Below are 25,374 nucleotides of genomic sequence, written 5' to 3' on the forward strand. Positions count from 1 at the left end.
ACGACTTTATCCAGGTGCGCTGGTGAGGAAATCATGCAAAAGGGCTTCCAACAATCATCGAGAGGCTTTATTGGCCCTCCCTGCTAAAAAACCTCCATTGGAGAAACTAACTTTCGTCACCACCTTTAGCACTGCTTCATCCTCGGTACAGAAAATCATCCAACAAAATTGGCGGATTTTGAATACTGCTGGTGATAAAATTTCTTTACCACTTTTTTCCTTCAAGAGAAGCTCGAACTTGAAAGATTATTTAGTACACACTAGACCTCGGTCCATTTCTCATGAACCCATAGCGACATTGTGGAACCTTCCTCCCGTTCAAGGCCACCATCCATGCGGCAACTGTTCAGTATGCCCTCAAACTAGAAAAATGCTAACAGTAGACATTGGGACGCCACGCCCTTGGGTGTTAAAACGGCATACCAACTGCAACAGTGAAAGGGTCATCTACCTAATCACCTACCCCTGTGCCCTTCGTTATGTGGGCATGACGAACAGAAGGGTCAAACTTAGAATACAAGAACATCAAAGTACCATCAGGCGCAATAAACAGGCCACCCGTCTCACTAACCATTTCCTAACAATGAAACATTCTGCTGGTGACATGGAATGGCTAGTGCTTGAACAGCCATTCATTCCTCTACATGTCAATGATATTTCTCATTATCTGTTCGTCAAGGAACAGAAATGCATTTTTAAATTAAAATGAGACACTGTAGGGTTGAAGGATGAAATACCATGGATCCAGCTCTGATGATATTCTAACCACATTACCTGGCTATCTGTGGAATACAAGTGTTTACATCAATGAATGTTTGCATACACCTCACATTTTATATACACTTGTCATACAGTTGGTCTATCATTGTTACGTGTTTTGTAGCCTTTTCTGACACATCTTCCATCAGAATAGACGGAAAGTGGTTCTATATAAACTGAGCTACCAGCTTACTAGTACATGTATGTGATGTGTGCCCCCAGTGCTAGGACAATCGTCAGATTCTGACATTAGCTGTGGGTTGGCATATCGTAACGGGCCTCCAGTTGTGCCCTTGATTATAGCTTTGTATCTCAGTCTGTGCCATTCATAGCGAAACACAGCTCTACGGCTCCTCTTATGAGGGCTTGTGTTTTCTGACCAATCACAGTGGAGCTAACTATATGTTTACTGCTTTAGGCACGGCACTTCTACCTTTCTTAGTTTCCGGGCTACGGTCTTTTTCCGGTTCTCCGGAACGAACCTATCACCTTATAGAATACAAGGCTCCGGGTGACGCAAGTGTTCCTTCCTGGTCCGCATGTCTTTAATCTAACTCGACCAGGCGGATGTTGAATGCATCTCTACATTTCAGATAGCAGATTGCTTAATCAAGATTTCCGGTTCCCGATGTGGAATTTATCTTCCGGTTTCCGGTTTTCACAATGAACCAATCACCACATAGTATAAGCGGACAAGTTTCATATGCTGTTCCACTCTGGTCCGCAAGCCGTGTATTCAATCTGATAAGCCTCCGGTTTCCGATGTATAATTCATCTTTCGGTTTCCAGTCTTTATAACGAACCAATGGCCATACAGTATAAGCGGCCAAGCTTCATAATGCGGTTTCATTCTGGTCCGAACGCCTTCTATTTAATCTGACTAGACCGCGATGTCCGTCACCTTCCCCTCGGCTCAGACGCCAGACCGAGGCAACGACGGACAGGTGGGTGACCGCAACTGCAGACTCTACTGCATCATTTCTCATTCTGCTTAATATTGCTTTCCGTGTAGCCCCCTGAGACTGGGGCTCTACAGTGATGCCTCTTTCTGCTTGATTATTGGAGCTCACTACACGGAATCCATTGCTATTTGTTTAAACCTGAAAAAGATTGATGAAGGGCTGTTTTCTTCACACTCTTTTCCATAGTTGCAGCTCTATATTGAGACCTCTTACTAGTGAGATATAGAGACACTATCTTACCAAACTAGTGCACCACTTATTATATTTACATAAGCTTGAGGTGCCCTATATCTAATACTAAACAACTGATGCTTGGCATGCTGCCACTGCCATGTGTTACTGCCTACCTAACCCAATGGGTTTTCATCTTTAGAAATAGTATGATCAAAGGAATTCTAACATATATTTGTTGGCCAGATTTACAAATATAATCTATTCTTTCCTCCCCAATTTTTAGAGCGGGGCCTCTTTGACCTGAGCGAGTGCCAGGCGAGGTGAGGCCGTCTCCATATCAATTATGGGTGAGTTGCTTCAACCAGAATGGTGTATGCGGATTTACACGTGCACTGATGTTTTCATATGGTTACATCCGTTTTGCTGTGTTTGTTTTTCTTGATAGGAGAGTTCTTGTTACAATGATATGAGACCACCATAGAGTAATTCTTTACCGGTAGGTCTACATTATTTCTTCTTTTTTCACTGTTGCAGTAGTGTACATTTATAGGTCCTGAAGAAAGCCTTGCCAGGCTGAAACATGTTGACCATTATCATCTATAATTGATAGTAGTATATTTTTGGGACAAACTATCATCACTCTGCTTTTAATTTTGCCGACCCCCTAATAAAGTCATATCTTGGCATCATAACAGGCAATTTTAAATATCACATTCTTTCTCACAACTACACATTTCCCTGAGCACTGCAACTCCTTTTTCCCTCAAGCCTACCAATATATGCTGTTGGCTGTCCCTCTCACTGGCGGATCTAATAATGGCATTCCTCAACACAGGTCTAGTGAGGTGCCTAGTAGATACCAGTTTCCAACAAAAACCCAGATGATGAGACTCCAATGGGTGGGCTGATGGGTATCTACTTCACTTCATATATCTCTTTTTTTCACATTGTTGTCCTTTTCTCTTCTAAGAGTGACTACTTCTTTACACTACCTTCGAGTGTTTAGTATCTTATAGCTTTCTTTCAGACCCTTAGCATCCCCTGTGTGTTGTTACCTATCAGGTTATGCTCAACTTTGGCCCTCATGCACACCAGTCAACCTTTTACCTCATCTCTAAAAGGGTCTTCTGAAACTACCAGGCTCAACCATTCCTCCCACCTCCCGCCCTTAAATGAAGTCTGAACTGAATATCACTTCCCTCGATGCACTATTTAGTGATAAGACTTATAATGTCAAAGCCTCTCAAGAAAGGCATTAGCACCATGAAAAACACGATAGGTAAAGGCACAGACTTGGAGGCCAACTTAATCATGGCATTTGACAATTGCTTTCACTTTAGGTGTAATGCCACAGTCCCTGATGGAACTTATTTCAATGAATAGCTTTTGTACATACTCAAATAACAGTTTTTAACATGAGCATTGTTAACTGAGATTTTCCCAATGAATACCACCCAAACCATTGAACAGATATTTGTGCACTCAAAAGGCACTGAAGGTAGAGTATTATAAATAGGAAAGAAAGCAGATACCTTTTGCTTGGGTGCAACTCTTGCAAACACTTGTATGTGAGGTATAAGTCGTTGAAGTAATTTTCTGTTTACTTCTTGTAAGTGGTTGAGGCCTTCACCAGTAATGCACAAGTGGTGACACCCAGTAAACTCTTTCACAGAATCTGGGATAAGAGGTAGTGCAACGCGATCATCAATGGAATGCCACCGCCAGTCAGAATCTGCGAGCAAAAATTAAAAAGTGACATCAGTAGAATAAGTACTAAAACCAAGAAGTCATGTGGTGTACAATTCTTCCACTTACGAAAAATAGGTGTGGTTCCATCACAAGTTACACAAGGAAAGGCTCCACTGTTATATAAGCAAATCACACTATTGAAAAGCTTTAAGTAGATAGACTGCCTCTAGATGAGCTGTTTGCACTACTCTGCAATTGATCAAACTGGGTTAATCTTTTTAAACATGGAAGGTCTATCCATAATGCAAGAAATATTACATGAAGCCTTAGTCTTGTTGTAGTAAATTGCCTGAAAGGTAAGGATTTGACTACACTGTGGCCACTGCAAAGAACCAATCTTCAATCCTGACTTCGGAGAATTCTGATATAATTCCGAGAGACACCACTATAAAGGCTTCCACATGTATGACACCTGATCTACCTTGGATGTCTTCAAGTGGGAGAATGAGTGGAAGTTGAGAGAGACTTGGAACGAAAGAGGAGCAGATAATGGCACCAAATACTAGCAACAGACTTCGTTCCTGCCCACAGCCTATTGCATAGATGAATTCTTGAAATCATGCTTGGCAAAACTGACAGTGTCTCTATGGTCGTCACCAGATTTTCATGACTGCTTACAATTTTGAAAGCATACAAAAGTATTTTGCTAATAAACCTGTAGGATCAATACTCTACCTATGGTTTGCATTCAGATGATGATACGTTTTCCACTGGCAGAAGTCAAAAATCCAAACATTGGAGAAAAGCAAGATAAAGCACAAAAACCTAAGTAGGTTATAAATGTTTTCCCCATCAGTGAACCAAACATCAGCACATTGACAAGTCCCTGAAATGGCACCAAGTGTTATGCCTGGTCGTGGAGCGTTGGTGACTAAACAAAAATGTACACAAATAACATGTGTGAAAATAAATAAGATAAAATGGTGGACATTGCTTACAAGAGCAAGCACGCTTCGTTAGTTATATCTTACCTTGAGGTTGTGGAGCCTGCAAAACTAGTGTACGCTCTTTCTGGATAAAGTGGAGTTGTTGGGCCACATGGCAGGCAGTGAGAGGATTATCCCCCGTAATCATTACCACCTAAGAGATACAAAAAAAGTAGGAGTTGCAACTACAAAATGTACTTTCATCCTACAATTTAATGTTTATATTTTTTATTCCCTACAAAAAATATTTTTTCTCCAGCCTTGAAGTGGAAAGCACGCAAAATGTGGCAACACCAGAAACAAGAACGCCTTAATTGGCCTTTAAGCTGTACGCAGTAAGAGAGCTCAATGCCAATAAGGAAGGACACATCTCATTCTAAAACGTGGAAAATTGATGACAGAATACATTACCTTGTATGACTATTTCTAAAAGAACCAATTACTTACCTTCAAGTAACACCTTTTCTGGTACAGACTAACTGCAGATTCGCCCCTGCCAAACCCATCCCCTCTGTAACCCCAGGCCACACCCACACTGCCAGGCTGAATCTCAACCTCACTTCCCATGCTCAGTCTTGAGCTGATAGGATAACTTTTCTAGTGAATCCCTTGTGTGCAATTGTGAGGCTCCGCGTCGGATCTGTCACACCCCAGATGTGACGTCAGGGCCACTATATCTGCATCACCTCCACATACAAATGTGTTTCTTTCTGATCCCTGTCCTTGCAGTCATAAGCAAAACTCATAGAAATTAGAATATACCAGTGTGAAAATCACTAGATTGAGATCTTGTTAGTGGGCTGAACGGGGTAGGGAGGATCGGTGAGGAATCTGCAGATAGTTAGTCTCACTACCCGAAAAGGCATTACCAAATATAGAGACTTTTGTACGACAGATTCCTCACCTTGGTAAAAGATACCAGAGAAGTACCCACTCACGTCGTGAGTCTGTGGAATGGCTCAGACCAGGGAATCCTGCATAACAGGTGCCTGTTCCAATTGACCAGGATATCCAGGCAGTAGTGCTTTTTGAACGTGTGAAAAGATGCCCACATGGTACATAGCAGTCTGGAGGAACTTAAGTGCCAAGTGAATCGCTCACAACTCCAGAAAATGGATGGGGAAGTGAGTCTCCACTGGAGACCAGAGACTTCTGCTCTTCACCTCTCCCGCATGACCTCCCCAACCCAGCAGAGATGCCTGCGTCACAACAGTTGACACTGGGTGCCGTTAGGAGATGGGAATTTTGGGATTGTCTGTCATGGGTACAGTACATCAGTTGGCACATTTGCTTTGACCTCAGCTGTTGGCAAAGTGAGTCCAATACTTCAGCTGCCATCCTGATTACTGTGGTGAAGGAGGCGGATTCCTCAATTGCGACAGGAAAAGCCAATGTCTGGAGATGTGTCCAGAACACTGGCATCTTGTAAGTCTGGCAAACATCTTCATACGGCTGTCTTGCATCACCTGGATTATCTTCACTATAAAAAGGGAATGTTTCAGGGTCCAAATGAGGATATTAGCGTGCTGTAACCCAACTCAATACTAGGCAGGGGATTAATTTTGTAGTTCGATAACCTATTGGCTCAGTTTCCAGCGATGGTGTCAAACTCGGGCTGGTGACATCACTCCTGTCGAGGTGGCGTCTGATGTTACAAGGCTGGAGTCAGCGAGATCAAGGAGGGAGCCAGCCTCAGGTTGAGATTGCGTGGCAAAGTCAGGGGAGGGATCCATCGGCGGTTACCACAACTGGAGGTCATCTTTGATCTTGAAGGCATGAAGGCGCTCCAGAGGTATGCAGTCATGTACCAAAGATTGCAGCCATGACTTGTTTTAGCTCCTGGAGCTGGTGTGGTATCACCTATGTCCCGGGGAAGTCGTGGTGCATCGAGAGCAGAAATCATTAGTTTAGAACAGAAACAACTGATAGAACACTGAAAGAAGTTGCCTTTACAAAGGACTAACACAAAAGAACATGGACAATAGTTCTGGTACTAATTAACATCTGATTTGGATGGCAGTTGATATGTTCTTTTGTGTTAGAACACCCAAAAAAATGCCTTTGCAAGGGACAATCAGTTGTTTCTGTTCTAAACCAAGCATTTCGATATATATATATCTCTAACCACAGACTGGATCTACAGAATTTGAAATCACAATTCCCTCGCTCAATCGGTGGTGTCATGTAGCTCCGTGTCCGATATGTCCTGCCACAGACATTATGTCGGTCCACTGGCACTGTGCCACCTCTACGCACTAACGGCCATTCCTTTCTTTTAGCAACTTCCAAGGTGGATTCAGAGTGCTCTCAAATTCTGCCAGCTTAACGGAAATTCTTCCGCAAAACTTTACCACTGTGCATGGGACATGACCCCACTTAAAACTGAAGTGTTCCATCCATGTCAGGCCTGTCATTGCCGGATGACAGACACTCACGATAAGTCTCTACTCCAAATACGATTCGGCGTTGTGTGACTGATGTGTAGAGGAACCAAAAGGCCATCCACAAGTGCAAAGCCAAACTTGCTGTCAGTGAACCCCGACGGAAGTTGAAGAAGGCCCGGATACGATTGAAGTCGCAGACATGCTCTCAGGGCACATCTTGTGATGGATCATGTTGAAATTGAGGTTGGGCAATTAGAGTGTCCAAAAAACATGGTGCTTCCTCGTCCCGCCACTCCGACCACTGAGCCACATGGGAGCCAGGGTATGTCCAGTACGCAGAGTTGTTCTCTGATCTTGGAAACAATTCTGATTCTGTTCTCGATGCACCAGGACTTCTCCAGAACACCAGTGATGCCACAAGCAGCTCAGTTGGCAGAAATAGGTCATGGCTGCAATTTTTGTTTCACAACAGATCCCTCTAGAGTGCCTTTAGGCTTTAGTATCAGGGATGGCCTCCAGTCATGGTAACTGCAGATGGATCCGTCCCCGGACTTTGCCACTTAACCGGAGGCTGGTCCCGTCTTTGAGCTAGACTCCTCTGACTCCAGTCTGAGAGAAATGCCGGACGCAACTTCGACGGGAGTGACACTGCCAGTCCGAGTCTTGACAGTCACCAATGCTGGAAACAGAGCAGGTTTATCGGACTCCAAAATGAATCTCCGCCAACCCTCCCTCGCTCCCCTTTGAATTTGCACACAGTATGCCAGTATACTCATTTGAACCCTAAAACATTCCCTTCTTATAGTGAAGATAATCCAGATGATGCAAGCCAGCCAAATGAAGATAATCTTTTCTTAGACTTACAAGATGTCCGTGTTCTGGACACATCTCTAGACATTGGCTGTTCCTGTTGCAACAATTGAGGAATCTGCCTCCTTATTATTATTATTATTATTATTATTGCATTTATTGAGCGCACAGCTACCCGGAGGTTTCCCGGCGCTTGCCTTGGGAACCCGTCCTGGCTTTTCCCTGTGAGATAGCCCCTACAGGGCATCCCCAAGGTGAAAGCCAGGCATCCCGCCGCAGGGGGGCCGTTGTGGAGATTAAGCAAGCTTAATGCCCAGAGTTGCAGAGTGAGAACCCATGATTAGAGCAGGCACCGAAGCGAGAATTATCGAGTCCGTGGACATTTGAGCTCAAGACCCTGCCAGTAATTAGGAGAGCAGCTGAAGTCTTGGACCTCACTTTGCCAACGACAGAGGAGAAAGCTAATATGCAGACTGATTTACTGTACCCATGACAGACAATCCTTTCCGCTCCCACTTTCAGTGAGGCTCTTTCAGATGTACTAATGGCCACCTGGGGAAAACCAGGATCTTGCCTCTCAGTGGTTAGGCAGATACCAAAACAAGACACTACCAACATAATTTTAAGCCTCCAATTTAAAATTCCTTCACACAGAGCGTATTACATTTTTACATTTTGCTTTTTTATGAATATTTACTCTTAATCTGGTGTTATTTAATTTTCTAAACAGTAGCAGACCCCCAGAGTAGGCGTCACGGACCCTCAAAGGTCCGCAAACGCAGGTTAAGAATCACTGTCAGACTAGACACAAACAGTCCAGCTCATTGGGCAAACTGAACTTTAGCCTAATGGCTGCCAGGACCCATATAGCTTTCTCTGACATATGCTTCCAATTGCCACATTTTATAGAACAGGATGGTGCGGATAACCATACGGAAAAGCCTCATGAACATGGTGGGGAAGGAACCAAAGGTAAAGTTAAGTAACCCATTTTACTTCCTCAGCATTAAATATTTCATAGCTTCACATGCTTGAATCAGAATAGCATAGTATTACCAAAGAAAAAGGAAGGCTTTAATGATGCTCACCTTCTGAAAATAGGTTCCAGAGCACCATTTGTCAACGCGGTTACTTTGTCCTAGATTGAATATTAAAGCAGTAATACTTTGAGGAGAGTGTGTCGTTCTTCATGTCGCTGCTTTACAGATTTCCTTAAGTGATTCCAGCAAAAAAGACCCACTGCTGTTGTCATCCTTCTAGTTGAAGGAGTTACAGCAAGTGCCCTTTTGTTTGATCTATGGGCAATGGGTACAAATGGAACAATCCATCTAGCCAGTGTTGGTTTATTTCTATTCACAGTATCATAAGAGAAGTAAAGTCAGTCTGACTGACAAATTTCTTTTGTCTAATGTGTATAAAATTTAAGGTATATTTTAATGTCTTGTGAATAATGTGCCCTTTCCACCGCTGTGACCAGTTTTTGAAAAAAACACTGCCAAAGATGTCTATGCCAATAAAATGCTGTCGAAAATAAGACATGTAGCCAAAAAAATATTATCTTTACAGAACCCCAAGTAAGGTTCCTTAAAAGACGCAGTATGCCACTCACTGGCCGATGTTAAGGCTAAAAAAAGCAGTTTCCAAGACAGATGCTTTATATCCTAGACCTGTGAATTGGCTCAGCTAGAATAGCTAACTCTGTGTTGTACTTCCATGCTAGGGAGAGACATGCCTGTGGAGGGAAAGATCTGAACAAACCTTTAATAAACTCTTTGATTAGACATGAAGCAAATGAGGAAGACCTATCGGGTGTCTCAAGGTATCTAGAGATCGTCACCAAGTGAACTTTCACAGAGGCATATCTAAGACCAGCCTTTGCTAGTTTCAGAAGATGCAGCAAAAACTGAAGAAGCAACATTACCAGCAGATTTAGTTTATCCTCTTTTACACATTTTAAAGCATTGGTTGTAATTGTGGATGGCGCCCTCTCAGCTTTTTTAAATTTGCATACAATTATTGGTAATGTTAAGGTGGCCAAAGTCCCAATGAGTTAGGGAGTCAAAATTAAGGGATTAATGGCTGTGAAGTATTTACACCTTGCTCCTGGACAGTATTTGAGCATCCAACTTGAATCATATCAGATTGTTGATTGACATGCTCTACAACTCCATGCACCAATGTTGTCATGGTCAAGCAGGAGCCAACAGAATCACACTGCACTTTCTTAACCAGCTCACTGCAAAAACCTCTCAAGAACCTAGTCGATCCTACCTACTCACAATCATTGGACATTTGGAGTTTAAGTCAGCTGTGGACATATCCTCACAGGGCTTTTCTCACCTCTGAAACATCAGTTCTAGTTGTCAATTGTCTAAAACCCTATCATAGTTATCTACGTTCCCCCTGCTGAGACTCTCTGCCTATTCTTTCGGCAAGTCTTGCTGCTGTCCGATCCATGTTGTCATCCAGAGCCCACATCCACAGATTTTGAGGTTCCTGGGATAAAGGAAACAACCTGTTCCATCTTGTGGGCCAAAGTAATACTCAGTGGCGGTGTTGTGTGCCTGAATTACAGCATGGGAATATCTTACTCTTGGAAGGAAAACCTTCAGGGCCAGTCGGACTACTCATAGTTCGAGCAGACTGATGCAAAGATGACTCCACTTTTGTTCATAGACCATTAATGGTGGATGACCATACACTCTCCCCATTGAGAGGGAAACTTTCGTTTTCATGCAGTCTTGCCAATTGTTAGAAGACCAGTCCTGCCCCCTGAATAGACTCCTGTGGGTAATCACCAGTATGTTGTGGAGACCCTGCTTACTTGCTTCCAATGCACGTTGAGCTGTTCTTGGACTGTGCTTATTCTGAGACATTGGACAGAAGTAGAATACAAGAAAATACGCTTACCAACAATGCCTTCAGAGTTCGGACAGCTCTTTATTTGGACAGTAGATGAAATGCTAGTTGCAATAGTTGGTTTCCTTTCTTCTGCTAGGTAGGCATTCTAATTAACCAATCACCTAGACAAGAGCAGACCACACAACTCTTTATTCACAAGCAAGATGCCACTGGTTTCAAACAATTGGTGAGAACTCTAGCAGCACATTTTATCCTGAACGGTAGGGCCATCAAATGCAAATGGTGACCTGCCACCATGAAACTAAGGAATTTCCTGTCCCTTGGATGCATTGGAGTAGTGAAGTTGAAGAGATCAAACAAAATCCTCTCACCAAGATGAAAGGCAGTATTTCCTGGAATGTGACTATTCCAGAGTTTGTTTTTTTGTTTGTGCCTTAGATCTAGCACTACCGCCAGCCACTTCATTTTTTTTGTACGAGAAAGAATGTGGACCTGAACCTGTTACTGAGGCTTGCACCTCCTCAACAGCACATTTTCGTAACAACTTTAGTTTTGTTCATATAGATTTTTTTATTTTATTTAAAAGGTTTTATATAGTGCTGGCTAGACACGGAGGTATCAGAGCGCTTTACATGGGTATCAGACAATAAATTGGAGGTTGCAGCTTTACAAAGGTTACACAGTTATTAGAGCATGGCAATTTTAGTTACAAGCAAGGTTGAGACAAACAAAAAGGAACATTTAGGTAGGGGAAAAGCTGGCAAGGGGAGATATTCCGGGAAGTGGGGGGTAAAAGCAGGGGAAGTAGACAGAGTGGAGGAGGGGAAAGAGAAGGGGAGGGATTAGAGACACAGCATGGCCAGAGGAGGGGGAGGGTGACAGGGACACAAATCGGTAGACGAGTCAAAGCTGTGCCCAAAGTCCAGAAGTTGTGATCCCAGGGGGAGTGGTATCATTTCCCCATCTCTGTTGCGAGAGGCTCCCTAAGAGCAGTGGACACTCTCAAAGGGGTCTCGGAGACTCCAAGGCCTATTTACTGGATCCTTCCCCAAAAAAGGGGAGAAGGAGTGCTTTGGCAAGGGGTGCCTTACCATACCTTAATTGGGAGTGGCTCCCTTGGTGCTGTGGACTCTCTCAGCGGGTATGCTGAGATTCCAGCGTATATAACTGGGATATTTCCCCAAAAAGGGGAGAAGGAGTGCTTAGTCAAAGGGCACAAAAGGACAGGGGGCTAGGTGGTGAAAGCAGGCAAGGGGAGATATTCCGGGAATGGGGGGTAGGAGCAGGGGAAGTAGACAGAGTGGAGGAAGGGAGGATTAGAGACATGGCAAGGCAAGAGGAGGAGGAGGGTGAAGGGGACACAAACCGGTAGGCGAGTCAAAGCTGTGCCCAAGTCCAGTAAGCTGTGAACCCAGCGGGAATGATATTTCCCCATCTCTGTTGCGAGATGCTCCCTAAGCGCAGTGGACTCTCTCAGAGAGGTCTCTGAGACTCCAAGGCCTACTATACTGGATCCTTCCCCAAAAAGGGGAGAGGGAATGCTTTGGCAAGGGGTGCTTGCATTTCCCCTTCCTTGAAGGACGAGCTGGTGGCTTCATGAGGAACTTTAAAGTATATACATATACTACCATGCACAGAATTGATGTATGATATGTTCTGTCGCACCTCATAAGAGGTTGCATATCTGGTCTGCAAACAGCAGAGTCAAGAGGGAAAAGTAGAGCCTGTCAATGTCAGGCATGGCTTTGTCTCCAATCTTTGAAGTATCGCATTTTTTTCTACGTGTTTGACCTCGACTGCTGGACACAAATCGGACTCGTTAAAAAGATATTTGGTTTTGACACCCGTTTTCTTTATAAGGAGGGCTGTTTTAAAGAGAACATAAAGATTTTGCAGACCTGGTATCTTGCAGGGTTTTATCTATCTCTTGCCAAATATATTCTGGATATTAAAAAGGATGTCTATAATTTTGATAGAACGCAGGTCCTAAAAGTTGTAACGTTGAGCTATTCGTAATGCTTCATAACAGTGGCTCTACCAATTTGACGAAAGCCACACACGGAAGAATCTATGCTACATCTAATAAAGTAGCCAAGGACTGTTCAGATTCTCTTAAAATAGCTCTTACTTGAATCTTAGCCTCTTACATTGAGAAGCTCAGAGTGGAGGTTATGCCACTCAATAGCTAACCTTTATACCTGGCTACCACGGCAAACACACAACTATTTTCCCATAAAGTCCCATTTGCAACCCTCTATTTGGGTGGGGGTTGTACGTGAAGTTGCAGAAATTCTGTGACATACCCTGCGCACAGCTTTTACCTGGTTAAGGATATGGACAGCATCAAACTCCACTGCCATATATATTTTCGCAATGCCGGAATTCTTCAACATTAAAAGGGCCTCCTACCAGACACGGTCATAGATGAAGTCAAACACAAAACCAGATTTCGACACAGAGTACATAGGAAGCATTAAACATTGTGAAACCTTCTCAATTAACAACGATGTCTGGAAGACTAGCCCTAGGTATGGGTTCTGGGCTCACTTCGTCCACGGCGACACATTGACACTCCCATAACTTGCCACGCCTGTGTTCAATAATGCCAGCAGATTGACTTCTGGTATTGTCTTAACCGTATCCTCATGAATAATCAACTATATCCTAATCATGAATCTGGTATTTTCTGATTAACGTTGCTGTCTGAATGTGATGTATTGTCATTGCTATCAGCATCACCATGGGCTTCTTTGGGGGATGGAGCTTGTTTGACCTCCTGTGCAGGAGGGGTTTGCAGACTAAAATATACAATAGGAGGCAGCAAGTTCTACTTTGGAAGGTCATTTTCTTGCTGACTGACAAAGTCAATGACTGACCAGAGCTCTGACGCTTCACAGTAGGGTAGAATGGTCTTTGAGATAGAGTGGAAGTCTTGGACTGACTTCTCAGAAGCAGGTTTTAAAGCTTGTGCTTACGAGAGGCAGATGCCTTTGCCTCTAGATCGGTAGAGCCAGTCTTCTCTCCCTGTCCTTCAGCATATTCAAAGAGAAATTTCTGCAGGTATAGCATATCTTCAGGCCATGACTAGGATGCAGGGAGTATAGACGCTGTAAGGGTCACCTATCATACATATAAAACCTTTTCTTACCTCAAGCCTCTAACATAGCTGTCTTCTCTGTAGCCTCAGCTATCGCAAAAAAGGAAGAAATTCAGAAGCAGAACACTGCCTTACTACTAAAAAGCGGACATGAAGCGGTTTAAAATGATCTTGCGGTAAAAAAAGCTACAAGAGTAAAGACAAATGGTGACAGAGCTCCAGATGGTTCTCTTGCGCTTAATGTACAGTACAAAACTTGGCAGTGGTCATTAGGGAAAAGGATGTGGATCCAGGCAGCTGACGGGCTGAAGTTTGGGTCACAATCAGTACACAAGGAAGTAGACTGGTTGTAATCAGTCTTTGTTATTGAGTGTAATGGCACAAAACACATTACCAAGGATTTCAATCTGACAACAGGAAATGTTCCAAGCTTTCAAATCTATGGAAGATCAAATGTTGGAGAAAATCCAGCATCTATCTTGAATAAGCAGGTCCTCGTGCCCGCTCCCCCTGTAATAGTTCTCCTGTCCAGCTTGCCCGCAGCACACACCCTCTGCTGTCTATCTACCTGCGGCCCTCTGTTTGTGCCTCCTCTTCTAGTTTCTTGCTCCATTTTGCCTTTTCTATTAGGGTTTCTGCCCTCTGTTTTGCCCTCTTCTGCTCAGTTTGCCTTTTCAGCTTGTTTTTCTGCCCTTTGTTTGATCTTTTGTGCTTGTTTTGTCTGCCATCTGTTTGCTCTCTTGTGCCCGGTTTTGCCTTTTCTGCTCATGTCTTCCCTCTTCCTGCAGTTTCCTCAAAAACTGGCTTTTCGACTGAGCCATCACACCTCAGCACCCAAATATCACCAGGGGTGACAGTGCTGGCCTCTACAAATGCTGATTGATTAGCACGTTGCACAAATTACTTTCCAATTTTTAATCAGAGGACATGTTTCAAAACCGAAATGCATTCGATTTTATTTATTGCATAGTTTTCTTTCATTTATATGACCCACTGCCACCAATACGTCAATTATTTTGTTTTCTATTTCCCATGTTTTATGTTTGTATGGCCCACCACCACTTCGCTCTTAAGGATGCCTTGCTGAATAGTTAAATACTACAAATAGATCACTCTCTCCCCAGAGGTAGTTAGGAGGATCATAGATACGTTACGGGATACAAAACACAAACTTCTCAATATATGGGGGCACATGTTGATGAACATATGGAAGTCAAGCGAGGTAGAACACAGTGTAATCAAGATCTACATTATAAACTAAATAATAAAATGTCAAGGTGAGGCGTACACTTCATTGTATAAGCCTATGAAAAATATGATGAAAAGGAATGAACTCATTTGTAGCCAACAACACATTCCTGGCTAGCTCTTATTGTGGTGATGAATTCTAACATTACACACACTCCTTTTCTGCGACTCGCTAACATTATGAATTGTTACTTTATCTCATTTACTAAGTATTTTACAGGTTTGTTTGATGGACTGCATCCAAAATATGCACACAAGCAGACCACGGATATTTATGATAAACTTAATACTGAAGGCAGCACAAAATGTGCTATCAAAAATTAGCATTGGCAAACATTTGTAGCATACAAGGGTTCAGGTTAAGCTGAACGGCTCCCAGCTACTAATCATAACCTAAACTGTACGCTTAACAGGGAACAACCTCAAAAGCAGTATACATTTGGTTCTGAGAAACACTCTGTATCAGACTATTTTAATACAAGGCTGCATGTTACTTAACTTGCCAACCACTTCAAGCTGCTGGTGTATGACTAATATATGGCATTTACACTAAGAAGTACATTTAAATAATTGTTCCACCAGAAATGTGAAGCATAATGCAGGTTCAATAACAAAACCGTAGCAAAAAGCATCCATGGACAGCTACACACTATGAAGAATAAGCAAAAACAATTGAGATCAAATTCTATTCAAGTGAACATAAGTAATGAATACACATCACAACAGAAAATGGGACTATGTCCTTTTTGATTAGAGCTTACGTGGTGAGAGGCATTCTGAATTTCTTTTATAACAGATTTTGAATCTGCTTTCAGTGGGCAGGACACTACAATGAATCCAGCAAATCGCAAATCACGTTCCAGAGTTTCTCGCTTTACCTCTCGAACCTAGAGGGAAAGAAGAACTCTTACTAGGGTTTCAAACTCAAGAGAAAAGAAGAAACCTGAATAGATGCATCAACTTTCTCAAGCATAAACACTTGCACTTTTACTAACTGGATCATAAAAAGGAAAAAAATGGAAACTGCACTCTTTTCCAATTGACTGCTAATATTTACAATACTACACCACATTCCTTAAGATGTTTGAATTGTGCTTAAAGGAAAATGCTACTTACCAGTATGCATCTGTTCTTGGCATGTAGAGCTGCAGAATATCATACTTTTGCATAGATCGCCATCTGGTCTTGGACTCAGATGATTGCAGTTTGTTGTTGTCTTGGAAGAAGTCTGTCGTCATGAGATAGGTGACTACTCCCTTGGACGATAGTGCGCATGGGCATCGACTCCATCCTCAGATTGTTTCTCGCCATGATGGGAAATGATGGAGTTTGGTAGAAACAGAAAAGATAACACTGGAACAGATATAGGTTCAGGGGAGGCGGGTGGGCATATGATATTCTGCAGCTCGACATGCCAAGAACAGATGCATACTGGTAAGTAGCATTTCTGTTCGAGGCATAAGAGCTGCAGAATTTATACTTTTGCATAGACTGTACAGCAGTGCTCTCCCTTAGCGGTGGTCACCTGTATCTGTTGCAGTGGTTTGAAAAAGTGTTTTAAGAACAGCCTGGGCTTCAGAAGCCTGTTGTTTTGCCTGCACTTCTACACAATAGTGTTTGGTGAAGGTGTGCGGCATAGCCCATGTTGCTGCCTTACAAAGGTCATCTAAGGGAATGTTCCCTAAGAATGCCATGGAAGCCGGTAATGTGCGTTTTGCCTTATGGTAGCATTTGACTATCCACCTGGCAATTCCAGCTTTGGAGATGGGGTTTCCTTTATGAGGTGGAGAGAAAACAACAAACAGTTGGTCTGTCTTACTAAAATATTTTGTTATGTTGATGCAATAAAGTATAGCTCTTAACATCAAGTGTGTGAAGAGCTCTCTGCTACGGAATCTGGGCTTGGGAAAAAACCGGTAACGCTACAGATTGAATAAGATGAAAAGCAGAGATTACTTTGGGAAGGAATTTTGGATTTGTTATTAGAACCACCTTGTTACCGTGTATTTGTAAGAATGGTTCTTCTATGGTTAAAGCCTGGATCTCACTTACTCTCCTGAGAGAGATGATTGCGACAAGGAAAGCTACTTTCCATGTAAGAAATTGCAGTTCGCATTTGTGCAGCGGTTCAAATGGAGGACTCATGAGCCTAGTAAGGACAATGATTAAATTCCACACCGGAGAGGGTGGTCTTGTGGGAGGAATTATTCTTTTAAGGCCTTCCATGAACGCTTTGATAGCGGGTACCCTAAACAATGACAAATGTCTGTTTTGCAGGTAAGCTGCAAGGGCAGCAAGATGTAACTGTATAGATGTGTATGCTAGATTACATCTTTGTAGATACAGCAAGTAACAAATAATGTTCTGAATTGAAGCATCTAGTGGGTCAATTTTGTTATTGCAGTAAATGACAAATCTTTTCCATTTGGCTGCATAGCAAGCTCTAGTAGTAGGGTGTCTAGCTTCTTTAATAATGTTCATACAGTCTGTTGGGAGGTTGAGGTAACCGAACTTTAGGAGTTCAGGAACCAGATTGCTAGATTCAGTTGGTTTGGATCTGAATGCTGTATCTCTCCATGGTTCTGCATAAACAGGTTTGGGGAGAGCAGAAGTTTTTGGTGCGGAACTTTTGAGGGTTCCAGAAATATTGTGAACCATGGTTGCCGGGTCCATGTTGGAGCAACTAAGATCATTTTGAGAGACTGTTTGAGCTTGCGTGCTACTAGCAGAATGAGTGGGAGTGGCGGAAAAGCATACGCAAATTTGCCTGATCTGTTCATCCGTATCGCCTTGCCCTTGGAAAACAGCTGTGGAAGCCTGGTGGCGAAGGTTGGGAATTTCACGTTTGCATGTGTGGCAAACAAATCTATGTCTGGGCGGCCCCACATTTTGAAAAACGGTTGAAGAACTTGAGGATGAAGTTCCTATTCGTGTATCTGCTGTGTCTGACGACTTAGCAGATACACAATCTGATTGTGTACTCCTGGAAGATGTTCTGCCAAAAGATATACATTTTGTGGAATGGCCCATCTCCATATCCTTTGTGCTAGTAGAGAGTTGCAAAGAATGTGTTCCTCCTTGTTTTTGTATAAAATACATTGCTGTCATTGTCCGTGCGGACAAGGACAGTTTTGTTGATGAGTTGTATTTGGAATGATTTTAATGCCAGAAAATTGCCAGCAATTCGAGGTGATTGATGTGGAGCACTATCTGTTGAGTGGTCCAGCTGCCCTGAATTGTGTGGTTTAGGAGATGGGCTCTCCAGCCGGTGAGTGATGCGTCCGCTGTTAGCACTATTTGTGGAACTAGGTCTAGGAACAGCCGCCCTTTGGAAAGGTTTGTGTGTTCCACCACTGGAGAGAGCGATGAGTGCGGATGTCCACCAACACCAGACCTGAAAGCTGACCTTGAGCCTAGTTCCACTGACGTGCTAAGCATTCCTATAAAGGGCGCATCTGAAGTCTTGCATGAGGTACTCAGAAAATTCAAGAGGATATCATTCCTCGAGCTGGTAGGGAATTTTGTGAAGAGGGTTTGCATACTGGCTATCTTGGCTGGACTGGGGTATGCAAGAGATGAATTAGGTAGGGGGGCTGTTGATGGGACTTGGTGTGGTTTATTGTGACTCCCAGGTCGTGGAGCAGCTGAATTGTTTTGTAAGTGAGGTGAACACACTGGCTGTGCGACTTGGTCTTTATGAGCCAGTCGTCCAGGTATGGAAACACATGCATCTGATGTCTGCGCAAATGTGCGGCTACTACTGTCAGACACTTTGTGAGGACCCTGGGTGCTGTGGTTACTCCAAATGGGAGAACCGTGAATTGATAGTGTTGGCCGCCCACATCGCTCCTTCGAAACACCCCAGCCCTCTCTTCTAACGCCAACGAAGCCGCCGCTAACCTCACCCTATGGTTATCCAACACCGCCGACACCTTAGCACCACTGAAAAAACGGCAAAGCAAACCTGGCAGCAAGAAGGCCTCATGGTTCAACGATGATCTCAAGAAGTCCAAGAAACTCTGCCGCTCCCTTGAAAAGGCCTGGAAAAAAGACCCAACCACCAGCACCAAGGTCGCCTTCAAAAACGCCACCCGCACTCACCACCAACTGATCCGAAAAGCCAAGAAAACAGCATTCAAGGATCGACTTGACAACGCCCACAACAGCAAGGAACTTTTCAACATCGTCAAGGAATTTTCCAATCCCTCGGCCAACTCCAACGACATCACCCCCTCTCAAACCCTCTGCGACTCCCTAGCATCATTTTTCCACAACAAGATTGCAGACATCCACAACAGCTTTGACAACCAACCCGGAAATCAACCCACCCTACCATTTGCTGATCATCTTCCCCCGTGAACATTCTCAACGACTGGAACCCAATCTCCACTGAGGACACCATCCGCCTGATGAATTCAATCCACTCATGATCCCCCACAGACCCATGCCCTCACCACATCTTCAACAAAGCAGACTCCGTCATAGCTCCGCACCTCAGAGACGTCATCAACTGCTCCTTCAACTCCGCCACCTTCCCGGAAGACTGGAAACACGCTGAACTCACCGCCCTTCTGAAAAAACCAACAGCGGACCCCACCGAACTGAAAAATTACCGCCCCATCTCGCTTCTCCCATTCCCGGCCAAAGTCATCGAGAAAGCGGTCAACAACCAGCTCGCCACCTTCCTCGAAGCCAACAAATCCCTCGACCCCTCACAATCTGGCTTCCGAGCAAAACAGCACTGAGACCGCCCTCATCGCAGCAACAGACGACATTCGAACGCTACTAGACAATGGAGACACAGTCGCCCTCATCCTCCTCGACCTCTCCGCAGCCTTTGACACAGTCTGCCACAGCACCCTCCTACAACGCCTCTATAACATCGGAATCCAAGGAAAAGCACTTGAATGGATCACCTCGTTCCTCACCGGAAGAACCCAGAGAGTCCGCCTTCCTCCATTCAAGTCCGAGGCCTCTGAAGTCATCTGCGGCGTACCACAAGGATCCTCACTCAGTCCCACCCTCTTCAACGTATACATGAGCCCCCTCGCGGCCATCGCACGCCAACACAACCTCAACATCATCTCTTACGCGGACGACACTCAACTGATCCTCTCTCTCACCAATGACCCCAGCACCGCCAAAACTAACCTACACGAAGGAATGAAAGAAGTTGCCGAATGGATGAAACAAAGCCGTCTGAAACTGAACTCAGACAAAACAGAAGTCCTCATCTTAGGTACATCCCCCTCTGCATGGGACGACTCCTGGTGGCCGGAAGCCCTCGGAAAAGCACCCATCCCGACAGACCACGCACGGAACCTAGGCGTCATCCTGGATTCGTCACTCTCAATGAACAGACAAGTCAGCGCCGTATCCTCTTCCTGCTTCAACATTCTTTGCATGCTCAGAAAAATATTTCGCTGGATCCCCTCCGATACTAGGAAAACAGTCACCCACGCTCTGGTCACGAGCCGACTGGACTACGGAAACACCCTCTACGCGGGTACTACCGCAAAACTCCAGAAGAAACTCCAACGAATCCAAAACGCCTCAGCCAGGCTCATATTAGACCTCCCACGCAACGAACACATCTCTGGTCACCTTAAAGACCTCCACTGGCTACCCGTCAATAAGAGGATCACTTTCCGACTGCTTACCCACGCACACAAATCACTCTACGACATCGGACCAGACTGCCTCAACTCACGACTATCCTTCTACACCCCCTCCCGCCAACTACGTTCTTCCAACCAAGCCCTCGCCATTGTACCTCGCATCAACAAGACCACCATGGGAGGCAGATCCTTTTCATACCTGGCTGCTAAAACATGGAACTCACTCCCCGCTTACCTTCGCCTTACCCAGAACCACCTAGCGTTCAGAAAGCAACTTAAAACGTGGATATTTGACAAGTAATCATCCTCCCCTTCCTAAGCGCCTTGAAACCCTCTGGGTATGTAGTGCGCTATACAAATCCTATGACTTGACTTGACTTGACTCGATATTTCCTGTGAGCAAGGTGTATAGGAATATGGAAGTAGGTATCCTTGACGTCTAAAGTGGCAAGGAAGTCGCCCTGTTGAAGTAGTGGAAGGATTTGTTGAAGAGTGATCATGTGAAAGTGATCTGACTGTACGTAGAAATTGAGAGGTCTGAGGTCCAGTATTGGTCTGAGAGTACCGTCCTTTTTGGGGACTAGATGTTGTAGGGGGAACTGGTTATATTGCATGCTTTGAAGCAGTGAGAGAACTTCTTGTTTGAGAAGCGTTAGATGTTCCGTGGACATGGGACACTGTTTGGGCGGTATGTTGTGGTAAGTTCCAGGAAGTAACCATACTGGATCAATTGTTTCACCCACTTTTCTGTAGTGATGGAGTTCCAGATAGGTAGGAACTGTGAGAGTCTTCCTCCGACCGGAGTGGAATGGTCTGGGGGGAACGGAGGGAAGTCATTGTTTGGTAGTGGGGGAGGAACAATTGTGGTTACCTCTGACTCTCCCTTTATTATTCCCCCTATACCCACCTCTGAAATATCCCCTGTTGGGAGATGTTTGAGTGGGGCTTTTATAGGAGGAGGGAGCAGTGTGTGTGCGGATGTTTTAGGATCCGCCGCGAAAAAAGGAACCTTGTGTTGATGGAGACTGCAATGCTCCCATAGATTTTGCAGTGTCTGTGTCCTTTTTAATTTTTTCTATAGCTGTGTCTACAGCTGGGCCAAACAGGTGTGCTTGGTCGAACAGCTGATTCAAGATGGTAGTTTGCACTTCTTGTTTAAAACCAGAAATGCGCAACCATGCATGTCTGCGTAGTAAGACATGGTGTTGACAGATCTAGATGCAGTGTCTGCTGCATCGAGAGCACATTTAATGGATGCATTTGTAATTAATTTGCCCTCCTGAACCAGATCATGGGCTTTGGCTTTGTATTGGTCAGGCAAACGCTGAATTAGGTCCTCAAGCTCATCATAGTAAGCCCTATCATACCTGGCAAGCAGTGCTTGTGCATTAGCTATCCTCCAGTGATTAGCTGCTTGGGAGGTAACTCGTTTGCCTGAAGCGTCTAGCAGTTTAAACTCCTTGTCTGGAGGTGGAGCATCACCGGAGATTTGAGAATTAGCACGTTTCCTTGCATTGGACACTACCAAAGAATCTAGAGGGAGTTGTCCTTTAATGTAGGTGGGATCATTTGGGGCGGGTTTATATTTATCATCAATGCGGGGATTAAGAATTTTGGTCCTGACGAGGTCCTTGAAGATGTCTGGTTCATGTTTAATGACACCTCTGAGCATGGGCAATGTTTGTATTGTCCTTTGTGACTGGGCAAAAGTATCTACCAGGAAGTCTTCCTCCATGGGGTCTGAATGCTTTTTTTCTACGTTATGATATTGGGCAGCAGTATTAATAAGCGGACTAAACCCTATGTTGTCATCTGGGGGAGATGGACATGTTGGGTATGCCTCTGGATCAGGAAGGTCTGGAGGATCTACAGGATCATTGGAATTTGCCCATGTGTCGTGTGTTATAGTAGTGTCATCATCTGGGTCATCTGGAGTGTCAAATATGTCCACCCCGTACCCTAGGTCATCATCATTCTGTGGTGGTGGTGGTGAGTGTGGAGTGAGTCTAGGAGAATGTATGGGAGCCTTTTCAGGAGATAAAGGCTTAGTAGGAAGAAAAGGAGAAGAGGGTTGTAGGGGTGAAGTTGCAAAGTCTCCATTCTTCACAGGCACCTCAGTAGAGTGTGAGGTGTCGAATTTCCTCTTATTTGTGGGGAGACTGACAATATGGCCTGTTTTAGGGATTGTTTGGGATCGATAAAATCTGGTTGAAAGGTCTTCCAAGTTAGAGTCTCCTTTCGGTGCCGATTTTTCCGGTTCCGAACGCGATTTTGATTTGTGGTCTAGAGCCTTAGAAGGGGTTTTTTGCTTCTCCGGCTTCGATGTCTAGTCGGTAATTTTTTTAGGATCCGAATGTTTTTGGGGTTTGATCGGATCAGAGGCCTTGTGGTCTTTCGGTGCCAAAGAGTTCGATGGCGAGACCTTTTTTTGGGGTAACTGGAGTAAGATGTATTCCCGATTTCTTTACAGACAGTGTTTTTTGGGCACAGATATTCGGCTAGCTGGGTCCATAGCTGCCAGAAGGCTTTTCCTTTGTCTTCGGAGCCGGGGCTTCTGAAGTTTTCTTTTGGTCTCGACTTAGGCCTTTGGGCGAAGGTTTGACCGGAGCCTTCTTTTTTTCGGGTGGGGTAGGGTCAGGGGCAGTTGTACTCACTCGTTGACCTGAAGTGATGTGGTCATGAAAGTCATCGTCATCAGCTTTGGATACGATGTCTAGCTCCTCTGAATCCTCTGCCTCTGGAACGTCGTGCCTTTATCGGAGATGTCTTCCGGCACCAGTGCAGATCGTTGCACCATGACGTGTCGTAGAGCCCGGTGATCACGGATAGTCTTCTTGGATAGAAAGGATGCCCAGGCCCGGCAATCTTTGTCCTCGTGTTCTGGCGAGAGGCAAAGGTTGCAGACCTTGTGATGGTCGCAGTGGGGAAATTTAGCTCCACACTGGGGGCACATTTTAAATGAAGTCCTTTCCATTAGCCGTAGGCCCGAATGGCATCGATAGGCCCAGCGGCCTGCGTCGACGACCGGAACTGGGGATTCTTGAGATAGAGCGTCGAAGCATGCGAACAAAACAATACTGTTGATTTTTTAAATGTTTTACGCGTCAAAAAAGATTTGGAAACACGGTACCGAACCGCCACAGTTACATCCAAACCCAATGGCCGAAAAAAACTATCTGAGGATTGAATCGATGCCCATGCACACTATCGTCCAAGTATGAATTTTGCAGCTCAAATGCCTCGAAAACATTTTTTCTCCTCTTCACCACCAACCAAAGAAAATAGGTAACCAGCAGTGTTAAAGGAAATAGGAGGCAAACAATGGGTTGCCTCAGCGCCGTAGTTGTGTCATGAGGCACTATTTCTTGCATTTTGAAGGGATCTGAATCAGATTCTGTATAGTTTGCCAGTTCCTCTGTCTTTGCTTGGTCCCAGATTGAGATTCTTCCCTGTATCTGGCCTCCTTTGTGAGCCTTTGGGCCTCCCTTCTAGAGCGCATCAGGATGTTCTGTACCTTCAACACCCATTCCCCTGGTGAAAATAGCACAGTGGCAGCACCAGAGTTATTGTTAGCAGTGCAGAAATCGGCACCAGTGAGGGAACCACTGGCAAGGGCGTCAGCACCAAAGCAGCTCCCATCCGTGCTGGAAGTGCATTGTAAGTTAGCCAAAAGGCAAAGCCACCTGAAGTACTCCAACTCGAGCCTCAAATGGTCCCATGGTTCCTAAGATGCTCAGTGTTCTTAAACAATATCATGGCATGGAGGAACTGTGCCGGCTGGTACCGGGAACCACAGGTGTACTGACAGGACGCTTGCTCCAAAAACAGGAATGGGACATGCGTAGCCCAAGACTCCGAATGGGTGTCAAGAGAGTGGGGTGAATATTTGCAAGTGGGCTCAGAAAAGTAACAGGATAAGGCAATAGAATTGTCCTTTTCTTGTATTTTATCTTTATTTCCTTGGAGGATTTGGAGGACAGAGAGGCATGCAACCTCAGAGCCGACATTGACCTCTCGGTCGTCGAGCCAGATGCTCATCCCACCAGCCATAAAGAGTACTGTGTTAAGGGCTTTAGAATGCATGAACCTGCTCCTGCGCACACTGTGGTGTGACAGGCAGCAAAGGCAGACCTTGTGGGGGATTTGGAAACTGACATGTATCCTTGTCAGGAGCAGCAAAATTTAAAAAGTACTTCCTAGAGCGGGAACATTACTATACAATACAGATTTGTTGAAATGTTTCTATGGAAACTCTCAAAGAGATGGGAAGAAATCACGGCTAGTCTCAGATCTGCGTCGAAGGGCATAAAAAAAATTATGGAAGAAGTGGTGCTACATGGCTCTTATCAGATCACATCTCCTTCACTTACCGTGCCGCAACAAAGCCTGTGCCATCTACTAGCAAAGGAGCGCTTTGTCAAAAGGTTCTAGATCCAGTCTAGAGCATGGAAATATTCAAGGGAAGAATCTGCAGTTAGACATATCCATTAGAATGTGACCTTGAAGCAGGGAAGGAGTGTGATTCGTCAATGTTTTAATAATTTGTATTTTTATGTTTGAGTGAGCATTAGTGGGGTTCTCTCTTTGCTGGCACACTAACGTGTGCCTGGTCCTTGCCAACAGACTGCCTTGTCAGTGCCTCTTCCCAATTTTAGGTATGGCTGTGAAGATGTCATCTCTGGGAATCTTAATGGTCAAAGTAAGAGGCCTCATCAATGAAGAACGATTTAAATGACATTGGCACACTGCATTTAACAAAACTCGATCTAAAACAATTGTCTGCAA

At 44.5% G+C, this 25,374-nt stretch overlaps 1 protein-coding gene across 1 annotated transcript in view; it reads right to left on the reverse strand.

The window, feature by feature from the left end:
* The window catches only part of ATP13A1 (ATPase 13A1), a 446,812-nt gene that overhangs the window by 172,590 nt on the left and 248,848 nt on the right, over positions 1-25,374 (reverse strand). Inside the window, exons 16-18 of the mRNA XM_086961461.1 lie at positions 15,733-15,858; positions 4,616-4,724; positions 3,428-3,627 (exon numbers count right to left, since the gene is read on the reverse strand). Of these exons, the coding sequence (XP_086817587.1) occupies positions 3,428-3,627; positions 4,616-4,724; positions 15,733-15,858 (435 nt within the window). The remainder of the gene's footprint in view (positions 1-3,427; positions 3,628-4,615; positions 4,725-15,732; positions 15,859-25,374) is intronic.

The sequence above is a fragment of the Lissotriton vulgaris genome, chromosome 1_1 (genome assembly GCF_964263255.1).
Source record: "Lissotriton vulgaris chromosome 1_1, aLisVul1.2, whole genome shotgun sequence".
Classification (NCBI taxonomy): Eukaryota; Metazoa; Chordata; class Amphibia; order Caudata; family Salamandridae; genus Lissotriton; species Lissotriton vulgaris.